This window comes from Protomyctophum parallelum (genome assembly GCF_964188405.1).
Source record: "Protomyctophum parallelum genome assembly, chromosome: 10".
In the NCBI taxonomy this organism is placed as follows: Eukaryota; Metazoa; Chordata; class Actinopteri; order Myctophiformes; family Myctophidae; genus Protomyctophum; species Protomyctophum parallelum.
In genome coordinates, this window is record NC_139704.1 from 45,039,627 (window position 1) to 45,062,958 (window position 23,332).

At 44.2% G+C, this 23,332-nt stretch overlaps 2 protein-coding genes across 2 annotated transcripts in view; one reads left to right on the top strand and one right to left on the bottom strand.

The window, feature by feature from the left end:
- The window catches only part of LOC310865844 (complement C1q-like protein 2), a gene marked incomplete at its 5' end in the record, with an annotated part of 275,737 nt that overhangs the window by 18,278 nt on the left and 234,127 nt on the right, over window positions 1-23,332 (bottom strand). The window lies entirely within an intron of this gene.
- On the top strand, window positions 5,417-22,302 carry LOC310865540 (equilibrative nucleoside transporter 3-like). The gene is made up of 6 exons (XM_083774696.1): window positions 5,417-5,509; window positions 5,714-6,378; window positions 11,858-11,940; window positions 15,747-15,973; window positions 17,460-17,622; window positions 20,979-22,302. The coding sequence occupies exons 2-6, from the start codon at window positions 6,037-6,039 to the stop codon at window positions 21,616-21,618; spliced, it is 1,455 nt and encodes a 484-aa protein (XP_083630822.1). The 5' UTR covers window positions 5,417-5,509; window positions 5,714-6,036; the 3' UTR covers window positions 21,619-22,302.

Here is a 23,332-nt window from a genome sequence, read left to right on the forward strand (position 1 = left end):
TCACTATAGCACCACCTAGAGGCCATGCTGCCACCCTGCACACAATATTCTATCACTCCACTTTTTTGACATACTATTACAGTAGGCTATGCTGTTCTTTATTGTCTCCACCAAGCTGAAGGCATGGGGGGAGAGTATGTTTTGCACTCCGTCCGTCCGTCCGTGTGTCCGTCCGTGTGTCCGTCCGTGTGTGTGTCCGTGAGCTCCGGCACCGTTAACCCGGTCGATGCCAAGTTTTGCACACACACTCCCTGGATGCCAACGATGAACCTCTGCCCCAAAATTTCCAGAACGGCCTGTTATAGCGCCACCAGGAGACCGCTTTGTGCAAAACAAGTTTTTGCACAGTACACCTACAGATTTTGTCCAAAAATCGCGCAAATTGGTACACAGTCTCTCTAGTTTACTTTTGTTGCCCTTTTATCCAACCACCAGATGAAGGCAACCTGCAATGTCCTACATTCCTATCCTGGTGGAGACCTGTGCCCAGAAGGGCACTTTTTTTAGTTAATGCAGAGATGAATAAACCAAATATGCCGACATGAAAAACTACATTTAATGAGCATGGAGCAGGGAACTCCACATCATAAAGAAAGGGATCCTAAAGCACTGTGAACATATAGGCTACTGATTTCTCTCAGTCTCATTATTTTTATTTGAATATATTTGATTTGATTGATTGAAGAATTGATTAGAAGTTTGCATAGAAAAAGTTTTACAAGGTCAAGAGAACCACTGCACTAGACCGTTTTGGAAAGGCCCATTTTGTTTTATTCCTCCACAACCTGGTAAAGAGCATAAAGAAAGATGTTGTGTATGTCCTCCTTATTAGGATTATAAAGATTTAAGTGGTAAATTATGTGACAATGCGACATGCGATTTTATGGAGTAACGCAAAAGTAATGTAACGAGTAATGTAACTAGTTACTTTCTCCAGGGAGTAATAAAGTAATGTAAGGCATTACTTTTTTCAAAAGTAATATGTAATATGTAGTGCCTTACTTTTATGAGTAACTGACCCCAACTCTGATTATGCCACAGATTGTGAGTTATTTTCACTATTCTGTAAGGTTTATAGGTGGTGTGATTAATTACCCAGCACCTATCGCAAAGCACCTGCCAATTGTGTGACCGCAAACTTTTGTGTTTCCCTGGTCAACTGGTGATGACATCTGCGGTAAATAGGACGTATTTGTAAAATCAGTTCATCGATTGTTCCGGCCCCCCCTCGCCCGGAGAGAAAGATGTCCGTGTGCATCTCTTGAAAAAGTGGAGATAATTGACTAAATACACGTTTTGTGCCAGAACTTTCACATGGATATAAAACTAGAGGACCATTTTTCACACCACGTCTTTGGAATTATTTAATGAGTGAGTACAAACGGAGCATTCATCACATTTAGGCCGCGCATGTTAAAGTTCTACCAGAAATCAAGGAGGGTGTTCTATAGGCTCTGTATGTGAAATACTGTACATACTGTATGTTAGCCGCAATTTGCAACTCTAGATTTTTTTACAATAAGATGAATCTAGAGTTGCAACAAGCTCCAGGGCTCTATCTGTGGAAAGCCAGAAACGGTGAAAGTTAAACGTATTTTCTTAAGGATGGCAGAGGCAGGATAACCTGACGCTGCCAGATGAGGGCGGTATGAAACAAATTTGTGTAGCAAGCTTCTTGGATCTGGCAGCGTCAGGTTAGAGGCAGGAGTGGAGTGGAGTCCTTTTCAGTTGGTGAATAAATCACCAGTGGAGGGCAGTAAATACGCCTCGGCGTTCACACTGCCGGAAATCAACAACAAGAAGAAGACGTTGTGTTGTGTTGTGGTGGTCAGCTGATCAAGCGACTCGACGCGACGCGAGGCGAACAGCAACAACTCTCGACCAAAACCAGATCCTTGAGGAGACTTTACTACTAAAGTTCACCAGAAACAACACAAATACACACCAGATGCAAGATTCAACTATACAGTAAGAGCTGTTATGGTTTATTGAAATGTTATGTCTACAGTTAAAATATATGTTGCCCTTAATAATCTTTTAATGTAGTAGATGATCTCTTCTTGGCAGACGTGTGTATTAAAGTCACAATTGCAGAAGACAAATCACATGTACTGAGAACTTGAGACACTGCATGCACTGCAGTAAAGTAGCTCTGGTCCATAGCTCTAATGCGTTGCATTAGAGCTATGGACCAGAGCTATGCAGTAAGATAAGACAGCATATTGTGTTGATTGTCTAGGTATTTAGTTATACTAGCCTATATGGACCACTGCTAATTGTCTACCAAGTGCTAAACAAAGTAACAGCAGCTGTCAGACTAGCCCTAGAACGGATTGTTGTTATACAGTATGTACAGTATTGATACATGAAAATTAAGTATAATTAAATGATCACAGGAATTCTAGGTCTACTGTCAGACATAATACATCGTGGGGGGGGGGGGGGGGGGGGAGAAGCTGGTAAATTCACAATTAGCGATTCTATATTTATATTCCATATTTGGGATAGATAGATTCATGGCATTGTGGCTATAATGGTAAAACCAGAGACAACGCTTTCTGAGCTGTCGTTTAATTCAGTATTGTGATCATGAATCATGTTTGGACCTAGCCCTAGAACGGCTCTTGTTGTTACATACAGTATGTACAGTATTTCACATACAAGAGCCATAGAACACAGCCATATATTTGTGGTAGACCGTTACCATGTGCGGCATGAATGTGATAAATGCTCCGTTTGTACTCACCCATTAAATTATTCCAAAGACGTGGAGTGAAAAATGGTCCTCTAGTTTTATATTCATGTGAAAGTTCTGGCACAAAACGCGTATTTAGTGAATTATCTCCACCTTTTCAAGAGATGCACACGGACGCCTTTCTCTCCAGCGAGGGGACGATTTTAGATACTTCCTGTTGTCATCACAAATTGACCGGAGAAACACAAAAGTTTGCGGTCACACAATTGGCAGGTGGTGTGATTAATTACCCAGCACCTATCGCAAAGCACCTGCCAATTGTGTGACCCAAACTTTTGTGTTTCTCCGGTGAATTTGTGATGACAACAGGAAGTATCTAAAATCGGTTCATCGATATTCCAGTGCCCCCCCTCGCGCGGAGAGAAAGATGTCCGTGTGCATCTCTTGAAAAAGTGGAGATAATTCACTAAATACGCGTTTTGTGCCAGAACTTTCACATGGATATAAAACTAGAGGACTATTTTTCACTCCACGTCTTTGGAATAATTTAATGGGTGAGTACAAACGGAGCATTTATCACATTTATGCCGCACATGCAACGGTCTACCACAAATATATGGCTGTGTTCTATGGCTCTTGTATGTGAAATACTGTACATACTGTATGTAACAACAAGAGCCGTTCTAGGGCTAGTTTGGACCCCATGTGATCATATGATGAGTGACAACACATGATGCCTGGCTACGGCAGACAGTAGTGGCACTGCTATAAGGATGCAGTGTCAGCTCTTTACAAACCTACTAATATGCTGATTTAACTCTTTACAAACCTACTACTATGCTGATTTAACTTCCTTGTGGAAATAAGAAAACCAGTGTGCAAAAAGAAAGAAAAAGGGTAGTGCTTTATTGAAATCGTATTTCTGAACCCATTTCTGTCCATGGCAATCTGAAACACAACATAATATAAGTTACATATCAGATTCACACCTCTTTGGAGTTGATTATTGTGTGTATATTAGCCCAATATTTGAACTTTCGTAGATGTATTTATCGATTCTGACATAAAATGACATAAAACCTCCATACATCCGGGCCAGCTCATCGGTGCTTTGAGCTCCTGCATCTTTCTTGAGTACATCCACATAATGTTAGTGTGGGGCGTCCTTGTGACCGGTGCCCATGTGTTGGTTCCCACAGCACCAGTTTGCTGGCTGGCAGCTCTTGGTGTCTTTGGCAGTGTCCTCCTGCGAGTCTCATTCTCCTGGCTGCTATTTTGTCGCTCACCCTGAATATTCCGGCATACAGATTCTCGTTGGTAACATCTTGCTGATGTTGAGCACTACACGTAACATTCTGGTGTAGCACCCGTCTAGACTAGAGCCTTCTGCAGAGTTTGCTTCAGGGTCCAGCGTTCACTGCCATATAAGGAGAACAGATTGTACCGTCACGTAGAATAACTATGAATGATCAGCATTGCTGAGGGGCTGTTGTAGTAGGCCTATTGTATTTGTCTGCAGACCCCCATCTGAAAATAAGTTGTGGCAAGCAAGGACCCCTATACAAGATTGGTGTATTTAACCCATTCTGACCTGAGATCAGATTCATACGAGGTTTCCGCCGGACACACACTGGTCTGACGAACCCATTCTGACCTGAGATCAGATTCTAAAAAAAAAATGTGTTTTTTTTTTTTTTTCAAAAATAGCAGACCTACAAGCTCATATCGCGCCACTCGGTGGCGCGATATGAGCTTGTAGATCTGCTATTTTTCAATAGGTAAAGCATAACATGATGACAACACCAAAATGGGTGCCCGTTCAGAATGGGTTAAAATGTTTCTCATTTTTGAAAATAACAGATCTAGTTGCATCACGACACATTGTAAGCTTGTCTAATATTTTATTTTCAATAATTTTCATCCCACGATTTTGCAACCCATTTTTCACCCCTGTGTCAATTATCTAATGTGATCCTGGGCTCTACGCACCCTCCGCCAACCTGGGGAGAGCAAAGGACTTGAACTCATGCTTCCCTTCATGCCTGAGTGTCCAGCAGTCTATTTTCTAATAGTAGTGTATTGTCGTATATGTAGGTTGTTGTCGTATAAGACGTGGTTGCTTATTTCTCTCACGAACTCTGGCAACAGTGACATGATCTGTGCACCAACCGAACAGGAGCCGAGTACACTAATCAACATAAATGTATGATAGGCTTCATAATGTAGACAAAAGGATGTCTAGGGCAGATATGTCTGCCCTGCCCTGTCCTGTGCCATAGATAGATAGATTGTGTGTTCCATGTCATTCAGAATCACAAGGTGCTTTTATTATTGGATAAATGTGTTTGGGTGCATTATACACAACCTTCTTCTGCGTCATCCCTCTCTTTCAAGCTGATCAAAAAGACATTGCTTTCCGTTACACGGATGTCTTTGTTCTCAAGAGTCGATATGGATCATGTGAGCGACATACAGGGATATGTGTGGAAGATGTGTCCATCCACAACTAGAGATGAAAGCTTTCTACTGCCGCTAGGCCTGTGTGTGTGTCTGTGTGTGTGTGTGTGTGTGTGTGTGTGTGTGTGTGTGTGTGTGTGTGTGTGTGTGTGTGTGTGTGTGTGTGTGTGTGTGTGTGTGTGTGTGTGTGTGTGTGTGTGTGCTGAGTGATGACTAGTATTTGCCTTGTATCCATTAGCCTAGCAGGACCTGTACGCCCCCCCCCCCACCACCACCACCACCACCACTATACCGCAGAAACCACCACCACTAAGACTACCAGCCATGGATAATTATGCCTGTTTTTGACAGCTAAAAGTAAGTCTGTCTGTGGCTCTGTGTTCAAATCTCCAATACAAACATGCTTTTTGACATTTGACAGCTAAAAGTAAGTCTGTCTGTGTTCCAGGCTCCAATACAAACATGCTTTTTGACATTTAGGTGCTTTCCATTCTTGTCTTATTTCAACCACCGCATCAAATTATTTCCTTCCATTCCAATTCCAACCCTTTCCGACCCCAGTACTGGTCCACTTCGCTCCCTCCCTCCCCTCTGCCCTCCCTTCACCCTCCCTCCCTCCGTCCCCTCTGCCCTCCCTCCCCTCTGCCCTCCCTTCCCCCTCTCCCTCCCTTCACCCTCTCCCTCCCTCCCCTCTGCCCTCCCTTCCCCCTCTCCCTCCCTCCCCTCTGCCCTCCCTTCCCCCTCTCCCTCCCTTCACCCTCTCCCTCCCTCCCTCTCTGCCCTCCCTTCCTTCCCTCCCTCCCCTCTGCCCTCCCTCCCCCCTGTACCTCCCCGCCCTCTTTCCTGGTCCCAGCACCTTGTTGCTGTGAGTGCTCCGTGGGAGCATGGACGGCACAGAGCCCCTGCTGCCCAGCGTCAGTCGCTCTCCCCCTGTGCCCACCGCCGCGTCCATCAACTGTGACTTAGCGGAGGAGGGAGAGGAGCAGGACGACGATGACCAGATGCCTTCCGGCGACAGAGCCCCACTCGTGTCCAAGCAGCAGCACGCGGCGCCGCTGCACGCGCGCCAGGTCCCGCGGGACTCCCACTGTCTGGTGTACATCATCTTCTTCCTGATGGGCATCGGGTCGCTGCTGCCCTGGAACTTCTTCATCACGGCCAAGAGCTACTGGATGTACAAGCTGAACAACGCCACGGACGACCACGGCGACCAGGGAGACCTCATTGTGAGCAGTGTTGTTTTTGGCAGCAAATTTCGATTTTAGTTTTAGTCACAGTCTTTGGACTGAAACTTCATTTAGTCACATTTTAGTCACCTGGAAATGTCTTAGTGTTAGTCTAGTTTTAGTCGACTAAATGTCATAAGATTTTAGTCGACTAAATCTACAGGCGATTTAGTCGACTAAAATGTGTTTTGGTGGGCCTTGATGCCGTCGTAATGAGTGTTTTTACACTTAAAAATAGCCGATCTACAAGCTCACAACGCGTCGCGTTGCGAGTCGCAACGCGACGCGTTGTGAGCTTGTAGATCGGCTATTTTCAGCATGCAACCAAGAGTAAAGTGACTTATACTGGATCTCTTGTACACTAGTCCCTTCCTAACATTTTAGTCTAGTTTTTAATTTGTCAACGAAATTGTCAGTGTATTTAGTCTTAGTTTTCATTTCGTTTCCATCCGTTTTTGCCAGTGGAAAAAGGTAGTCGACGAACATTTCTCGTCTTGGTTTTAGTGGACGAAAACAACACTGATTGTGAGTGCAGGGTAGGGCAGTAGGATGGGTAGGCATGTTGTTACATAGGCTTGGCACACATTCGTGAAAGTCGCGATGGTTTTTAGTTTAACAACCCGTTTAGACCTGTGTCTATCTCGACTCAATTCTAACAAAATGTCTTCTAATCTAAATCACGACAGTTTTCATGAAAAAACCCTATGTTTCTATGTCGGTGTGGTTCTATTTCATGTCAAGGAGCCCCAGAATTATATGTATTTGGCCGCCGATCTGAGAATATGTTGTTCCAGGGACCCCCGTCCCCCCCCAGAAGCAAAGGTTTGAGTTAAAAAACGTTCGCTGTGAAAGAATATATATTCAAAGATTTGCGCCGTGTTTTCACGATTTTTCAAAAATAGCAGACCTACAAGCTCGTAGTGCGGCAACTCGGTGCCGCGCTATGAGCTTGTAGATCTGCTATTTGTCAGTAGGTAAAGTAGCCTATAAACATAATGCTTAAAACACCAAAAGGGGTCCCCGCACAAAATGGGTTAAAAAGAAAGATGGCAATTATTATTCCAACATTTTATTTGGCAGCTGCTGTTGCGCCTTTGCCCTTGTCTCCTTGACCATTACACACAGATTAATGGTTATTAATCTGTGAACATAATATACATACAATCCAGCACATTGGAGGACACATTTCTCCAGCCATCAGGCTCTCTTGAGGAACAACAACAATAATATTACAGACACCATTGCAAATTTGCAATTGCATACAGTAATATAAAAAAAAAAGTAGCAAATACTATCAAGGAGCATTCAAATATCAAGTCATTTCCCCCCCACTGATAATCATTATAGATAATTGCGATTACAATATTCAGAAAAAAAGAAATTTATTATTATTATCATCATTATTACATTATAATTTTAGTCATGAGCATGCAGCCTGTGTGTGTGACTGTGTGTGTGCGTGCCTGCGTGTGTTTGCGTGCCTGCCTGCGTGCGTGTGTTCGCATGTTCTCTTGCACATCTCGTGCAAGCTGCACATGTATGTACGGTATGTGCGCTACATTTCTCGGGGCTGTGTCATTGTCGCGTGTCGTGTGTTTCTAGGTACTATAGTATGACCGTCATCCCGTGATGACTGCGAGGACTGCGTGTCCTTTCACGTGTCACAGAGAGACACTTGCAACAGATCATTATACAATTAGACGCACTGAATGCTTTAGTGTGGACAGCTAACTTTTCACAGCCACACATGAGATTATTAAAAAAAAACGGTCCGGCCGGCCGGCCGGCCAGGGGGAGGACAGCCAGGCCAGCTAACTAAGCTTTATTTGTTTTGTTGCTTTTTAACACTTTCTGACCTGAGATCAGATTCATACGAGGTTTCCACTGGACAAACACTGGTCTGATGGACCCATTCTGACCTGAGATCAGATTCTAGAAATGTCAGTCGTTCTTCGATTTTTCAAAAATAGCAGACCTACAAGCTCGTAGCGCGCCACTCGGTGGCGCGCTATGAGCTTGTAGATCTGCTATTTTTCAATAGCTAAAGCATAACATAACGCTCGCTAACACCAAAATGGGTTCCCGTTCAGAATGGGTTAACACTTTTTTTTAGAGTTGGAAAGCGCTTCTCACAGCATCAAACCCCAAACGATGATAAAAGTTTATGAGTTTGCAAGAGACAATAAAAGTGATTAAAAAGAGAAGAACACGGGTAGTAAAAGGGAATAAAAGTGTTGTTTTGATATCCTAAAGGCCGGTAATTCCAAAGTCTAGGGTCCCTGGTGGCATAGAATGGTCATTACACACAGTAATTAGGTTAACCCATTTTGGGGCGGGAACCCCTTTTGGTGTTTTAAACATTACGTTATAATTTAGCTGTTGGAAAAATAGCAGATCTACAAGCTCAGATCTATGAGCTAGTAGGTCCCTGGAACAACATGAGCTAGTATGTCCCTGGAACAACATGAGCTAGTAGGTCCCTGGAACATCATGAGCTAGTAGGTCCCTGGAACAACATGAGCTAGTAGGTCCCTGGAACAACATGAGCTAGTATGTAGGTCCCTGGAACAACATGAGCTAGTATGTAGGTCCCTGGAACAACATGAGCTAGTAGGTCCCTGGAACAACATGAGCTAGTAGGTCCCTGGAACAACATGAGCTAGTATGTAGGTCCCTGGAACAACATGAGCTAGTAGGTCCCTGGAACAACATGAGCTAGTAGGTCCCTGGAACAACATGAGCTAGTAGGTCCCTGGAACAACATGAGCTTGTAGGTCCCTGGAACAACATGAGCTAGTAGGTCCCTGGAACAACATGAGCTAGTATGTCCCTGGAACAACATGAGCTAGTATGTCCCTGGAACAACATGAGCTAGTAGGTCCCTGGAACAACATGAGCTAGTATGTCCCTGGAACAACATGAGCTAGTAGGTCCCTGGAACAACATGAGCTAGTATGTCCCTGGAACAACATGAGCTAGTATGTCCCTGGAACAACATGAGCTAGTAGGTCCCTGGAACAACATGAGCTAGTAGGTCCCTGGAACAACATGAGCTAGTAGGTCCCTGGAACAACATGAGCTAGTATGTCCCTGGAACAACATGAGCTAGTATGTCCCTGGAACAACATGAGCTAGTAGGTCCCTGGAACAACATGAGCTAGTAGGTCCCTGGAACAACATGAGCTAGTATGTCCCTGGAACAACATGAGCTAGTAGGTCCCTGGAACAACGTATTTTGAGATGGGGGTCCAGTGGCCCAATTACATGACATGAATCCTTGACATGAAATAGTTTGAGAACCACTGACAGAAAAACTGTCATGTTTTTAGAAGATATTTGCAGAATCGAACTTGTGTCTAAATGGGTTCAAACTAAAAGCTACAAATACGTGTCCAAACAAATCTTCTGAGTTTGTCACCAGGATAGAAACCGTGAATGCACCTACAGTACCTATATTATTATATTCGTACACATAATAAGAGTATTGGGTGTCTAGAAAAGTTGCCTCAAATGATAGAGGATATTTAGTCCAGTCCTTCGTTTTGGGACGGTATCATGATTGGTTTTTTTTAGCCTGTCGTGGTGTCATCCTATCCACACTTTTCCTGGGCTGCCTGTGTGTGCTCCAGTTCCTGTCGATTTGATCCAATGAAAGCCAATGAAACTGGTCAGATGACCAATGATATCCAATGAAATCAACAGGAACTGGAGCACACACACAGCCCAGGAAAAGTGTGGATACCTTTCTGAAGGATTTGAAGTGTTAACCCATTCTGGGTGGGAGCCCCTTTTTGGTGTTTGAAGCATCAGGTTATACTTTAGCAATGGAAAAATAGCAGATCTACATACGAGCTTGCAGGTCTGCTATTTTAGAAAAATCGTGAAAATGTGGCGTACATCTTTGAATATAATTATATTCTTTCTTTGCTTCTGGGGGGGTCCTTCTTGGAACAACGTATTTTCAGATGGGGGACCTTTTTTTTGGACATTGAGAACCACTGAATAGAGGTTTCTTTTCAGAAAGTTTTCATGATTTAGAAGAAATTTTTTTTAAATGTCGTCCTCTGGTCTAAATGGCTTAATCCATTCTGACCGGGCACCCATTTTGGTGTCGGCATCATGTTATGCTTTAACTATTGAAAAATAGCAGATCTACAAGCTCATATCGCGCCACCGAGTGGCGCGATACGAGCTTGTAGGTCTGCTATTTAGTATTTTTGAAAAAAATCGAAGAACGACTGATATTTTTAGAATCTGATCTCAGGTCAGAATGGGTTAATCAGGCCATTGTGTGTCCAGTGGAAACCTCGTATGAATCTGATCTCAGGTCAGAATGTGTGAGTAATTCATGCACGTGTGCGCCCTCATTCTAACACAGGGGTGGGCAACTTTGACGATGGAGAGAGGGCCACTATATTTCCACATCACTCACTGCATATTACTGTCGTAGCAAAAATACAAGATCTACAAGCTCGCAATGCGATGCGCTTTGAGCTTGTAGATCGTCTATTTTTGCTATATTATTTGAATTGAAAACCTGAATAATCTTTTTGCTTACTTAGATAGTATTTTAGACAGACTTATAGCTCGTTACGTAGACAGCACTAGAATTGCATCTTATGTAGTCATAGCACTTTATAGTACACATGTATATTGTATAATATATAATATAGTATAGTATGTATAGTTGACATAGATACTCCACTGTTACGTTCTTAGCTTATACACGATTCATGATAACTACTTTTTATATATGTGATGTATGACATGCTTTTGTTTTTGCTTAAATGTAAGTCGCTCTGGATCAAGAGCGTCTGCTAAATGCCTAAATTGTAAATTGAAATTGTAAATTGCTATTTTTGAATTGGACTCCTGAAAAGTAACCTTTTGTTATTGAATTTCAAATGCATTTTGTTATAGTTATGTTAACTTGATGAACTGTTAACATAAATACATGATTGGACACAAAAAGTCATTAAGTACTAGTCATTTAATACTAGTCATGAAGTAACTAAAGCGGGTTTGGAATCAATACTATATCAGTATTCTGATATTAACATGCGGGCCACATTAACCCAATTGGGCGTGAACCCCTTTTGGTGTTCGCATTATGTTTATGCTTTAGCTATTGAAAAATAGCAGATCTACAAGCTCATAGCGCGCCACGGAGTGGCGCACTACGAGCTTGTAGGTCTGCTATTTTTTTTTAATCGAAAGAACCACTGACATAGAAACATAGCTTTTTTAGAAAACTGTCAGGACGTAGAAGACATTTTTAGAATCTGATCTCAGGTCAAAATAGGTTAAGTGAAGGTGGGGGCCGACATGTGGGTCCCCCCGGGCCACCAGTTGCCCATGTATGTTCTAACACGTCCTCATTCTAACAGGTCCGTGTTGAGACTAGGAGATAGGAGACTAGGAGCCCATGAGGAAAGTACACATGGAACCCACTGACCGTTCTTCCTCCTGTCCTCCTCAGGAATATTTTGAAAGTTACCTGGCGATCGCCTCCACGGTGCCCTCTGTGCTGTCTCTGATACTTAACTACATCCTAGTTAACAGGTTTGACACACGCGCACGCACACACACACACACACACACACACACACACACACACACACACACACACACACAAACAATGTACAAACAACATAAACTGAGGGGGCAGAATTTGCAACTGAGGATGGGGAAAGCAACGGACTTGAACTCATGCTTCCTTCATGCCTGAGTGTCCAAGTTGCTCCTTTACACCTGACAGGTGGGGGAGTTTCCCTGGTTGGACGTAGCGCGTGGAAGGAACACGTTATTCCAACCAGTTCCTTTCCCCTCCATCAGGCGCCCCGGCTGGCCAGGGGGAGGCAGTATAGAGACCCGTTTATTTCCCCTCCATCAGGCGCCCCGGCTGGCCAGGGGGAGGCAGTATAGAGACCAGTTTATTTCCCCTCCATCAGGCGCCCCGGCTGGCCAGGGGGAGGAAGTTTAGAGACCAGGATTACTGCATGTTTTTTTGTCAGGGTACCTACCCTAGAGCAGGGGTCCCCAACCACTGGTACTAGTACCACTATTGGTACTTGAGCCCCCCTCTGGTGGTACTCAGAGGAGTCGTCCAAAAAAGGAGAAAAAAGACAACATTGTAAATGAAATATTTATTTAGTTCTTCTGACCAGCTCCGGCTCTCCAGCCATGCTGAAATGAGCATGACGGCATACCTAGCCATTAATAGAAGATTTGAGGACGGATTAATCACATTATAAATATTATCGGTTGCTATTACAGTTGCCCATAGGTCCATCTCTTATTTCCTTAGTTGGTGCTCTTCCTGAAACCGTCTCCCTGCCTAAATATCAATCAGACCTTGTTGCTTTTGTGAGTCCTCTGGCAAGACGCCTTATTATTATTATTATGAGACCATCTCCCTGCCTAAATATCAATCAGACCTGGCAGCGGTGGCCGAACGGATTGCGGAGCGGTCTTGATACCAGAAGGTCGCCAGTTCGAATCAGCGGTCCGACACGTAAAAAATTACCACCGCTGAAGTGCCCTTGGACAAGGCATGAACCACTACCATGAAATGTTCTATGAAATAAGCAGGGCCTGGCTGTAAACAAGTATCTGATGCTTAGTCCAGTTACCCTGGGTAAACATAGTACCTTTCCTTTCCTTAGTCCAGTTACCCTGGGTAAACATAGTACCTTTCCTTTCCTTAGTCCAGTTACCCTGGGTAAACATAGTACCTTTCCTTTCCTTAGTCCAGTTACCCTGGGTAAACATAGTACCTTTCCTTTCCTTAGTCCAGTTACCCTGGGTGTAAGTGCTAGTTTGTCAGCTTTCACCCTTGTCCATAACAAACCCACTGATGCACCCATTCTATGGGTTTAGGTGTACGCAGTATAGGAAGAACTTCATTGTCCACTTGTTACTTTCTTTTGCTTTGCGTTTAATTCACATAAAGTGTATAGACAGCATAGTACAAAATACAAATGTCTTCCGTGTTTACTGGTAAAAACCTTGTATCCACTAGGTGCATGCCTTCTCCCCCCACACCTGTCCATAATTAAACCCTTGGCCTGGGAGGCGTGCCCGTCTATGCCCAAAACAATAACTCAATTAGCCAATCATTTTCAGAATATTCTAGGCTAATAATAATAATAATAATAAACAAAAAACACAGTGAAATGGCTTCTACACTGGGTAAACATAGTACCTTTCCTTTCCTTAGTCCAGTTACCCTGGGTAAACATAGTACCTTTCCTTTCCTTAGTCCAGTTACCCTGGGTAAACATAGTACCTTTCCTTTCCTTACCTTGTTGCTCTTGTGACTCCTCTGGCAAGACGCCTTATTCTGATCCACTGGAAAAGAAACGTACCCTCCCTCACATTCAGGTTAAAGAAACGTACCCTCCCTCACATTCAGGTTGGATCTCTTGATATCTCAGGCCTACTGATTGTATTGGATTTCTTTCCCCGTCTTGTGTGTTTGTGTGTGTGTGTGTGTGTGTGTGTTGGTTTTTTGTATTTGTTGTTTTTGAATATTAAAAAAACAACTTTAAAATCGAATAAACAGAACGTTAAAAAAAACAGTTGTGCGTCAGAGCAGCAGCAAAATTGGCTTAGGAATGGAACAAAAACAAAACAATTAAAAGAATAAATTGCATTTTCTTCTGAACCTAGCCATTAACAGAACATTTGAGAACTGATTCATCACATTAGAACTATTATCAGTTGTGGGTCAGAGCAGCAGCAAAATTGCCTTAGGAATGGAACAAAAACAAAACGATTCAAAGAATAAATACAATTTTCCTCCTGTGTTAATAATAGGTTGGGGCTGAATAGGTTGGGGCAGGTCTACACTCCTGTATTTTAACATCAGTTATTATGGTGGTACTTGGAGAGCCAGATATGTTCTGTGGTGGTACTTGGTATGAAAAGGTTGAAAACCCCTGCCCTAGGGGACACAGGTAGAACATGTGAGGGTACCTACCCTAGGGGACACGGGGAGAACATGTGAGGGTACCTACCCTAGGGGACACAGGTAGAACATGTGAGGGTACCTACCCTAGGGGACACGGGGAGAACATGTGAGGGTACCTACCCTAGGGGACACGGGGAGAACATGTGAGGGTACCTACCCTAGGGGACACGGGGAGAACATGTGAGGGTACCTACCCTATAGGGGACACGGGGAGAACATGCAAACTCCACACAGAAAGGCCCTTTCGCCAACCCCGCCCCGCCACATTAATATTTTTAATATTCAAATAAATAATAATATAAAACAGAATGTGTCAGAGTCAGATACTGGCAGTGAGTGTGCACAAGCAAATTGGTGTTGATGGTTCCAGTGGTGTGCGAGATTAGCTCCAGACTCACACAGACGCCCTATTTACAGATGTAGACTCCTGCTGTAATACATCACATAATCATGAATGCTTGATTTGTATTTCTATGGTCACAATATATATATATTTTTATGTCAGAGAGAGGTTAAGGAGTGCTAGAGCTTATAATCTTGTATTTCAAGTTCATCTCCTTTTTGAGACTAAATATACTCCTCTAAACAGACCATATGAATGACAACCTTGTGTGAACTCAGTCCTGTGAGTCAATTAGGACTCGGCGCTTATTGGGTGTTCCTCTCTTCAGAATAACAACTTGTGAGCACTTGTTGTCACACATTTCCTGGTCGTGATCAACAACATGTTCTGAGTGCAGTTTTTGTGCTCAATGATGTAACGGACTGCAAAAGGTTCTGGTGTGAAGAAGTCCACCTAGTTATGTGTCAGGCATGCCCAAAGCTAGTCCTTGTATTTGGAAGTCTGGGCCATGTCCATAAACTTGTGCTCAGGGGTCTGCAATTGGGTGGATTGCTAAAAACAAATGCAAAAAAGCTGGCTAAATACTGTTCTGTCTCAGCTACTATGGGCAGTCTATCTGTCTGGAGAAGGCGTTGTTTCATTTATCCCTAGGTGGCTTAAAAAACCCAAAACAAACATCCTGTCTAGTAGTGTCAAGTAATAGTATGTCAACAATGTGCTATATATATTTTTTTTCTCTTCTTTTCCCTCTGTGTGTTAAGCAGCATGTGCAGCAGCTATATCTGGTTGGACCATATAATGTATAACCTAATTCTGATCAGTGTTTGGGTCTATTGTATTACGCCTCTTGTGCAGATCCAAATAAATTACATTGTGTGTGTGTGTGTGTGTGTGTGTGTGTGTGTGTGTGTGTGTGTGCGTGTGCGTGTGCGTGTGCGTGTGCGTGTGCGTGTGCGTGTGCGTGTGCGTGTGCGTGTGCGTGTGCGTGTGCGTGTGCGTGTGCGTGTGTGTGTGTGTGTGTGTGTGTGCGTGTGCGTGCATGCGTGTGCGTAGGCTCTCACCAAACACGCGGATCCTGTCCTCTCTGTGCGTCATCCTGGTGGTGTTCGTGCTGACCACGGTGCTGGTCAAGGTGGACGTGTCCACATGCAGGACACAGTTCTTCGCCGGTACTCTGGCCAGCGTCTTCATCGTCAGCGGAGCGTCCAACGTCTTCGCCGGCAGCGTGTTCGGTATCAGCGGACACTTCCCTATGAGAATCTCGCAGGCCCTCATATCAGGTACTAACTGGACTAATATATCTGTTCAATTATCCCATTCTGACCGGGAACCCATTTTTGTGTTAGCATCATGTCATGCTTTAGCTATTTGAAAAATAGCAGATCTACAAGCTTGTAGGTAGCTTGTAGGTCTGCTATTTTTGAAAAATCGAAGAACGACTGACATTTTTTTAATCTGATCTCAGGTCAGAATGGGTTAATAATCAGACCAGTGTGTGTCCAGTGGAAACCTCGTATGAATCTGATCTCAGGTCAGAATGGGTTGTATTATCCAACACCAACACAATCCTCTCCCTCTTTTTTTTTTAACCCATTCTGACGGGGCACCCATTTTGGTGTTGGCATCATGTTATGCTTTAGCCATTGAAAAATAGCAGATCTACAAGCTCATATCGCGCCACCGAGTGGCGCGATACGAGCTTGTAGGTCTGCTATTTTTTGAAAAATCAAAGAACGACTGACATTTTTAGAATCTGATCTCAGGTCAGAATGAGTTCATCAGACCAGTGTGTGTCCGGCGGAAACCTCGTATGAATCTGATCTCAGGTCAGAATGCGTTAATGCCTCTCCCCGGTGACAGCTGTGGCCGGAGGCATTATGTGTCCGGGGTGGTATATACGTCCCATTCCAGTGTGAAAGTGATATGTTAGTTGGTTAGTTGGCCAACTGCCAAAGACACCAAGAGCTGCCAGCCAGCAAACTAGTGCTGTGGGAACCAACGCACGGCCGCCGGGCGGTCACCAGGGTTAATTAAATAAGGTTAGGAAGCGAAGACCGTACGGTGGACTCCATCTTGCTCCCTGGAAGGAAAGAAACATGCGCAATTTCCTTTCAGGGTCGCGAGGACGTCCCACATTAACAGTTTCTGCACGTAAAACGTCCCTAAACGTCTTAAGGATTAAAACCGAGCTGAGCCTTAAACGTCTAGGGACGTCCTAGCGCATCCTCAATGATACGGGGCGAGATAAGAATATTCAGAATTCTTCCTCTTTTTTTTTTTGGCCCGTTCGCCTTTCGGCTGCCATATGCTACGCTCTGGGCTCATATTAGCTTGCCGTTGACTTGACATGTTAGCGCGGCGGAAAGAATGACTCGTATCTCCTAATCCAGGGCGCTCTCCGTGGAGAGCTCCTATTTTGAAGCACTTCCGGCACTGATAGGTTATTAACATACAGGCTGGCCAGATGCACGGAGAACCGGGATGACATGGAAGAGACGGCGGAGGGCTCGTCTGAGGACGACCTAGAGAGAGGAGTGCCTTGAGGAAATATCATGACATTTGGACTCGAGGATGAACCGCTTAAGAGTACAAAACACTGAGGTTTGCCTCCAAAGCAACCAAAGGTTTTTGCGCCCCCATATCTTCAACCCAACCCCTCCCATTCGCTCAAATCAGCGAACCTTCCCTAAAACATTCGGATGTTACAATTTTGTCATTGTAACATCCGGTTACACACTAGTTTTTCCCTGTGTCCCCTGCATGCAGGCCAGGCCATGGGAGGGACTCTGTGTGCGGTGGCCTCCATCGTAGACCTGGCGGTGGCCGAGGACGTGACGGACAGCGCTCTGGCCTACTTCCTGACCGCTGACGTCTTCATCCTGCTCTGCATCGTCACATACCTGCTGCTGCCCAAACTGGCCTACTCCAGGTTAGGAGGGGAAAAGGGGGGAGTGTTTTCTAGTCCAGTCAGTGGTTAGGTAACCTATAGACTGGAACTCACCTATGCTTTCTATGGCATATAATATTATAGGCAGCTCCCGGCTAAAGCGTTATTCATAGTCTGGATTTTCGGTGGTTAGGTGACCACCGAACTACAACATGACGTCACTGAGCTGCGGTGAAGAGCAAACCACCTCCACCGCCCCCAGCACTTCTCTCTGTTTTTACTCACCACCGCTCAACGTTATTTCAGCTCCGGTGGTCAGCTCGGTACGGTGGTATACTTTTGGTACAAAGTATCGGGGCCGGTACCGAGTACTTGAGGGTGGTATTGGCCCGAGTAGCCGATACCAGTATCGGAACAACTCTACTCAACTCCTACCATTCCAAGCGCTTGTCAGGGTGGGGGGGTCCCCAGTTAGGGTGGGGGGGGTCCCAAGGGGGTCCCCAGGGTGGGGGGGTCCCCGGTCTAAATATGATGGCTGCTCAGATGGTTTGGATGAGTGGGGCAGCCTCCTATGGCAAGCCGTTTTAACATTTAATCGCTAGACTGAATATGTATTCCAGATATCTGTAATTCAGTTCTTCCTAGTCAAAACTAACTACAGATATCCACAATGACATTCCTCCTATCCAAAACTGTAATTTAAGATATCCACAAGGACATTTTTCCTATCCAAAATTACCATTTGAGATATCCATATTGTCATTCCTCCTAGGAGAAATGACGTCACTTTTTCCATTCATGTGTATTGGGCTTTTAGTTTAGTTTCATCTAGGAAGAACTTAATTTCTCCTAGGAAGAACTTAATTACTCCTAGGAATAACTTAATTACTCCTAGGAATAACTTAATTACTCCTAGGAAGAACTTAATTTCTCCTAGGAAGAATGAAGTTATGACTATCTGAAACTAAAAGCCCAATACACATGAATGGAAAAATTGACGTAATTCCTCCTAGTAAAGGCCTATTCGTACTCCAGTTGTAGGTGACAAGGTGACCACCTAAAAACAGAGAGATGTGTTTGAGGGTGAGCGGTGAGTCGCTTATCACCACAACGTGATGTTGTCCTTTTCGGTGGTCACCTGATCACCTAAACCTGGAGTATGGAAAGGCCTTTAGACTCGCTCTTCAAGTAATGTGGGGGGAATTACGCATGGTGTATACAATACACCGCAACGCAGAATGAATTACGCATGGTGTATACAATACACCGTGACGCAGAATGAATTACGCATGGTGTATACAATACACCGCGACGCAGAATGCGTTGTGAATTTGTAGATTGGGACAATTGAATGTCAAATAGTCTAGTCCCCGATTATAATACGACCCCGTTTTTTACGATATTTCTATTGGAACAAAACATAGTCTTATAGTCTGTGCTGACTAAATGTTTTTGCTTTAATAATATATTCAAACAATCCAATCACATCAGTGTATGTGCTATTTGTATTTGTTAAAGTGGTTCAATTACTCATGCCTTCCTGGTTTTAATGGGTTAACAGTAGAGTTTATTTGCAATTACTAATTATATATATATACTACTTTATTTATTCAGGTCTGGTGTGTTTGTGACCCCCGCAAGTTGTCTGAAGGAAGGCTTTGTGTTTCCCTATTTGAAACGGAACCAACGACTTAAGAAATGGAAAGGGAAAAACAGGAAGTGGGTTGTAAGGACTTTAAGCCTTGTAAAAATGATCAAATGAAACCAGACAACAGGAACAAAGCTACTCTTGTGGAGTTATATCTTCCATCTTGTGACATTTAATAAACTGATTTAACGTGTTGATTTTCTGGGTTTTCCAATTATGTGCACATGGATACGAAGTACATAACACACAGGCAGTATAAATACTGAGTGCTAGCTCCCTAACCTCCGAGAAAATGTTGAAGATTACAGCATAAATCTAATGATAAGTGTTGAGCCACTCCTGAATGAAGTGCCTGGTGCTGGGAGTCTGGTGTCAACCCACGGGTCCGGTCCTGGGCCTGGTGAGAGCAGGAGTGGACCTGGTCAAAGTCAAAAGTCAAAGTTGTACAATTTGCCACACACGTTACCGCAGTGAAATTTGTTCTCCGCATTTGACCCATCTCTTGGAGCGCTGAGCCGCAGCCAAGGAGCGGTGAGCTGCAGCCGTGCCGCACTCGGGAATCATTTGATTAGTAGATTTGACCCCCCAATCCAACCCTTGATGCTGAGCGTCAAGCAGGGAGACATTGGGTCCCATTTTTACAGTCTTTGGTATGACCCGGCCGGGGATCAAACCCCAACCTCCCAGCTTCAGGGCGGACACTCTAACCACAAGGCCACTGAGCTGGTGAGACGTAGGAGGGGCCCGGACACGAGTCAACCCACAGAGCCAGAATCTGGTTCTCCCAGTCCCGGCAGAGTAGTTCCGGAGTAACGGATTGTGTGGCCTTGCTCATTCTCCTGATGGACTGATCGAGAGTAGCTACTGGGACGTAAGTCGGGATTTGATCAACCCCGGCTGGGTCGCCTGAGTGAGGGGTATGATGTTGGTAGACCCGAAACCCTGTTGACCTCAGGATACATCACTGAGGATACGTCCCAGGTGCATCCATGCGATGTAGTTTTAGTTATAGTTGAGAGTGGGGCTCTCAAAATGCAGTTGGTGTTCCCAACTCCAGGCCTGAGTGTATCTGTGTGTGTGGTTAGAAACGTTTCTGTCTGACTGCATATAAAATTCCATCACTAATGAACCAATTATCTAATGTTCAAAGCAATATAACAGTGTTAATTTAATTTTGTTTTATATTCGCTAAATTGGATCAAAGTGATTAAACATTGAGGACTTGCTGTATAATTTAAACACAAATGTCAAACCATATATTAAGCCATTATATTTGGACAACTTACAAGGACTCATTCACAAAAGTTCCAAATGTAATTTGTTAGTTTGAATAATGTTAGTCTTAAATGAAAAGATAAAAAGGTCAATGTTCAAAATGTATAGAAGATGATAATTTGTGTCACAGAGACAAACTTTTTTGTCTGAATACCAAAATATATATATATTATTATAAATATATAAAAAGGTCATTAAAATGTTGACATAATTATTGCTTATAGCAGCTTTAATTTAGCTGAAGATGTGGTTTGTAAATGTCTGCATTCGAAGCAATGGTTAGTGACTGAAAATAGGAAGGACTTAGGCAGCACCTTGGGTCACTAAAACCCCCATATCTCCAGAAACAATACTGAGGATATGATGTTAACAAAGTTCTCTAGTCTAACACACTGGTTCTTAACATAGGACCAGTGGTACTGTACGTACAGAACTGACGGGACAGTTCATTTAATCCGTTCCACTTCTCTTGTAGGCATTATAGGTTGGCAGCAACATGCTACAATCCAGAGTCCCTGACGGACACCGGAGGCCAGGTGACGGCGGCGGGCACGCCGAGGTCCGTTTCCGTCCCGCCGCTCAGACCCATCCTGAGGAAGACGTGGGTTCTGGGCCTGAGCGTCTTCTACGTGTTCTGCGTCTCCATCGTGGTGTTCCCGGCCATCTCCTCGGGCATCCAGTCCGTCCAGAAGGACTCGGGCAGTCCCTGGACCACCACCTACTTCGTGCCGCTCACCAGCTTCTTCCTGTACAACGCGGCGGACTTCTGCGGGCGGCAGGCCACCGCCTGGCTGCAGGCGCCCGGGCCCACCAGCAGGGTGCTGCCCGTGCTGGTGCTGTGTCGCACGGCGCTCATTCCCCTCGTCATGTTCTGCAACTACCAGCCGCGGAGCCACCTCCACACCGTGCTCTTCGGCCACGACGTCTACCCCGTGGTGTTCATCTGCCTGCTGGGCGTCTCCAACGGCTACCTGGGCACGCTGCCCATGATCTACGGGCCCAAGGTGGTGCCCCGGGAGCTGGCCGAGGCCACCGGGGTGGTCATGTCCTTCTTCCTGACCCTGGGACTGGCCGTGGGCTCGGCCATCTCCGTGCTCATCGTGCACCTGATCTGACGAGTAGTAGTATTCTAGTTCTGCGACTTGACCAAATTAATTCAGCGGCCATTTTCACCTATTCGTGGGTACTATGTCCTGTCGGACAATGCTCCAGTTGAGATGCTTGGCGTGACGCTGTGGATGAAGGCAGAAGGGAGAGACTGACTGCCCCTGATTTACATATAATACTGGAACGTCAACAGCACCATAATGAAGAGCCCAAGAGCGCAGTTACACTGAAGGTACTATGATGTTATGTTGGGAGTGGTGTACTGTATGTAATCGTATCAAATTAAGTTCTACATAGAATAAGATCGTATAGCTCATCTATCGTCGAGGGCTCCAAAATCAGGACTGTCCTGAAAGCTTGACAGAGGAACCTCTGAAGTTGTACAGGGTGGATGAGCAGTCTTTTATAGGATATGTTTCACCGAAACACGGGTGATAAATGTCTAACCAATATCACTGTACACATCCGTGTATGTTTTGAGGGTGACGGTTTTGAGTATAGAAGATTGATGCTATCTTTGAAATGATGTAAATGGTAATAATTAAAAAACGTCTGACGAGGGAATCTAAAAACAAAACTATTTTGATACTATGTGATGTGCTCTTGGTTTACTTTTACTTGGATATATCAGTATCTTAATGTTTTTTTTTGTACCCCTGTTTTGTCATTCCCTGCAACACTATGTTGGTATACTTAACAAGCGGTCAACTTACCGCAACTTTAATTTGCAATTTGCAATTTAATTTGCAATAAAAAAAATGTTTTGCATTTGTCTTGATTTTTTTTTTTTTATACATTTATACATATCACATCTAAAAATATAGACATGATATGAAAGTATCTTTTGTAGGTCAGAAGCACCCTACTGGCATTTTCACACCCTGCCTACTTTGCTGGGGCAGCTCACCTATGTTCATTTAGTTTAGGAGTGATTTTATCTTACTTTGCTGGGGCAGCTCACCTATGTTTGTTTAGTTTAGGAGTGATTTTATCTTACTTTGCTGGGGCAGCTCACCTATGTTCGTTTAGTTTAGGAGTGATTTTATCCTACTTTGCTGGGGCAGCTCACCTATGTTCATTTAGTTTAGGAGTGATTTTATCCTACTTTGCTGGGGCAGCTCACCTATGTTCGTTTAGTTTAGGAGTGATTTTATCCTACTTTGCTGGGGCAGCTCACCTATGTTCGTTTAGTTTAGGAGTGATTTTATCTTACTTTGCTGGGGCAGCTCACCTATGTTTGTTTAGTTTAGGAGTGATTTTATCCTACTTTGCTGGGGCAGCTCACCTATGTTCGTTTAGTTTAGGAGTGATTTTATCCTACTTTGCTGGGGCAGCTCACCTATGTTCATTTAGTTTAGGAGTGATTTTATCCTACTTTGCTGGGGCAGCTCACCTATGTTCGTTTAGTTTAGGAGTGATTTTATCCTACTTTGCTGGGGCAGCTCACCTATGTTCGTTTAGTTTAGGAGTGATTTTATCCTACTTTGCTGGGGCAGCTCACCTATGTTCGTTTAGTTTAGGAGTGATTTTATCCTACTTTGCTGGGGCAGCTCACCTATGTTCGTTTAGTTTAGGAGTGATTTTATCCTACTTTGCTGGGGCAGCTCACCAATGTTCGTTTAGTTTAGGAGTGATTTTATCTTACTTTGCTGGGGCAGCTCACCAATGTTCGTTTAGTTTAGGAGTGATTTTATCCTACTTTGCTGGGGCAGCTCACCTATG

What these genes read in the sequence shown, in the direction of transcription:
- LOC310865540 (XM_083774696.1), top strand. Translation starts at nt 6,037, where the DNA reads ATGGACGGCACAGAGCCCCTGCTGCCCAGCGTCAGTCGCTCTCCCCCT. An exon ending in GCGACCAGGGAGACCTCATT is followed by an intron (nt 6,379 to 11,857) that starts GTGAGCAGTGTT and finishes TGTCCTCCTCAG; the next exon opens with GAATATTTTGAAAGTTACCT. An exon ending in CCCAAACTGGCCTACTCCAG is followed by an intron (nt 17,623 to 20,978) that starts GTTAGGAGGGGA and finishes CTTCTCTTGTAG; the next exon opens with GCATTATAGGTTGGCAGCAA.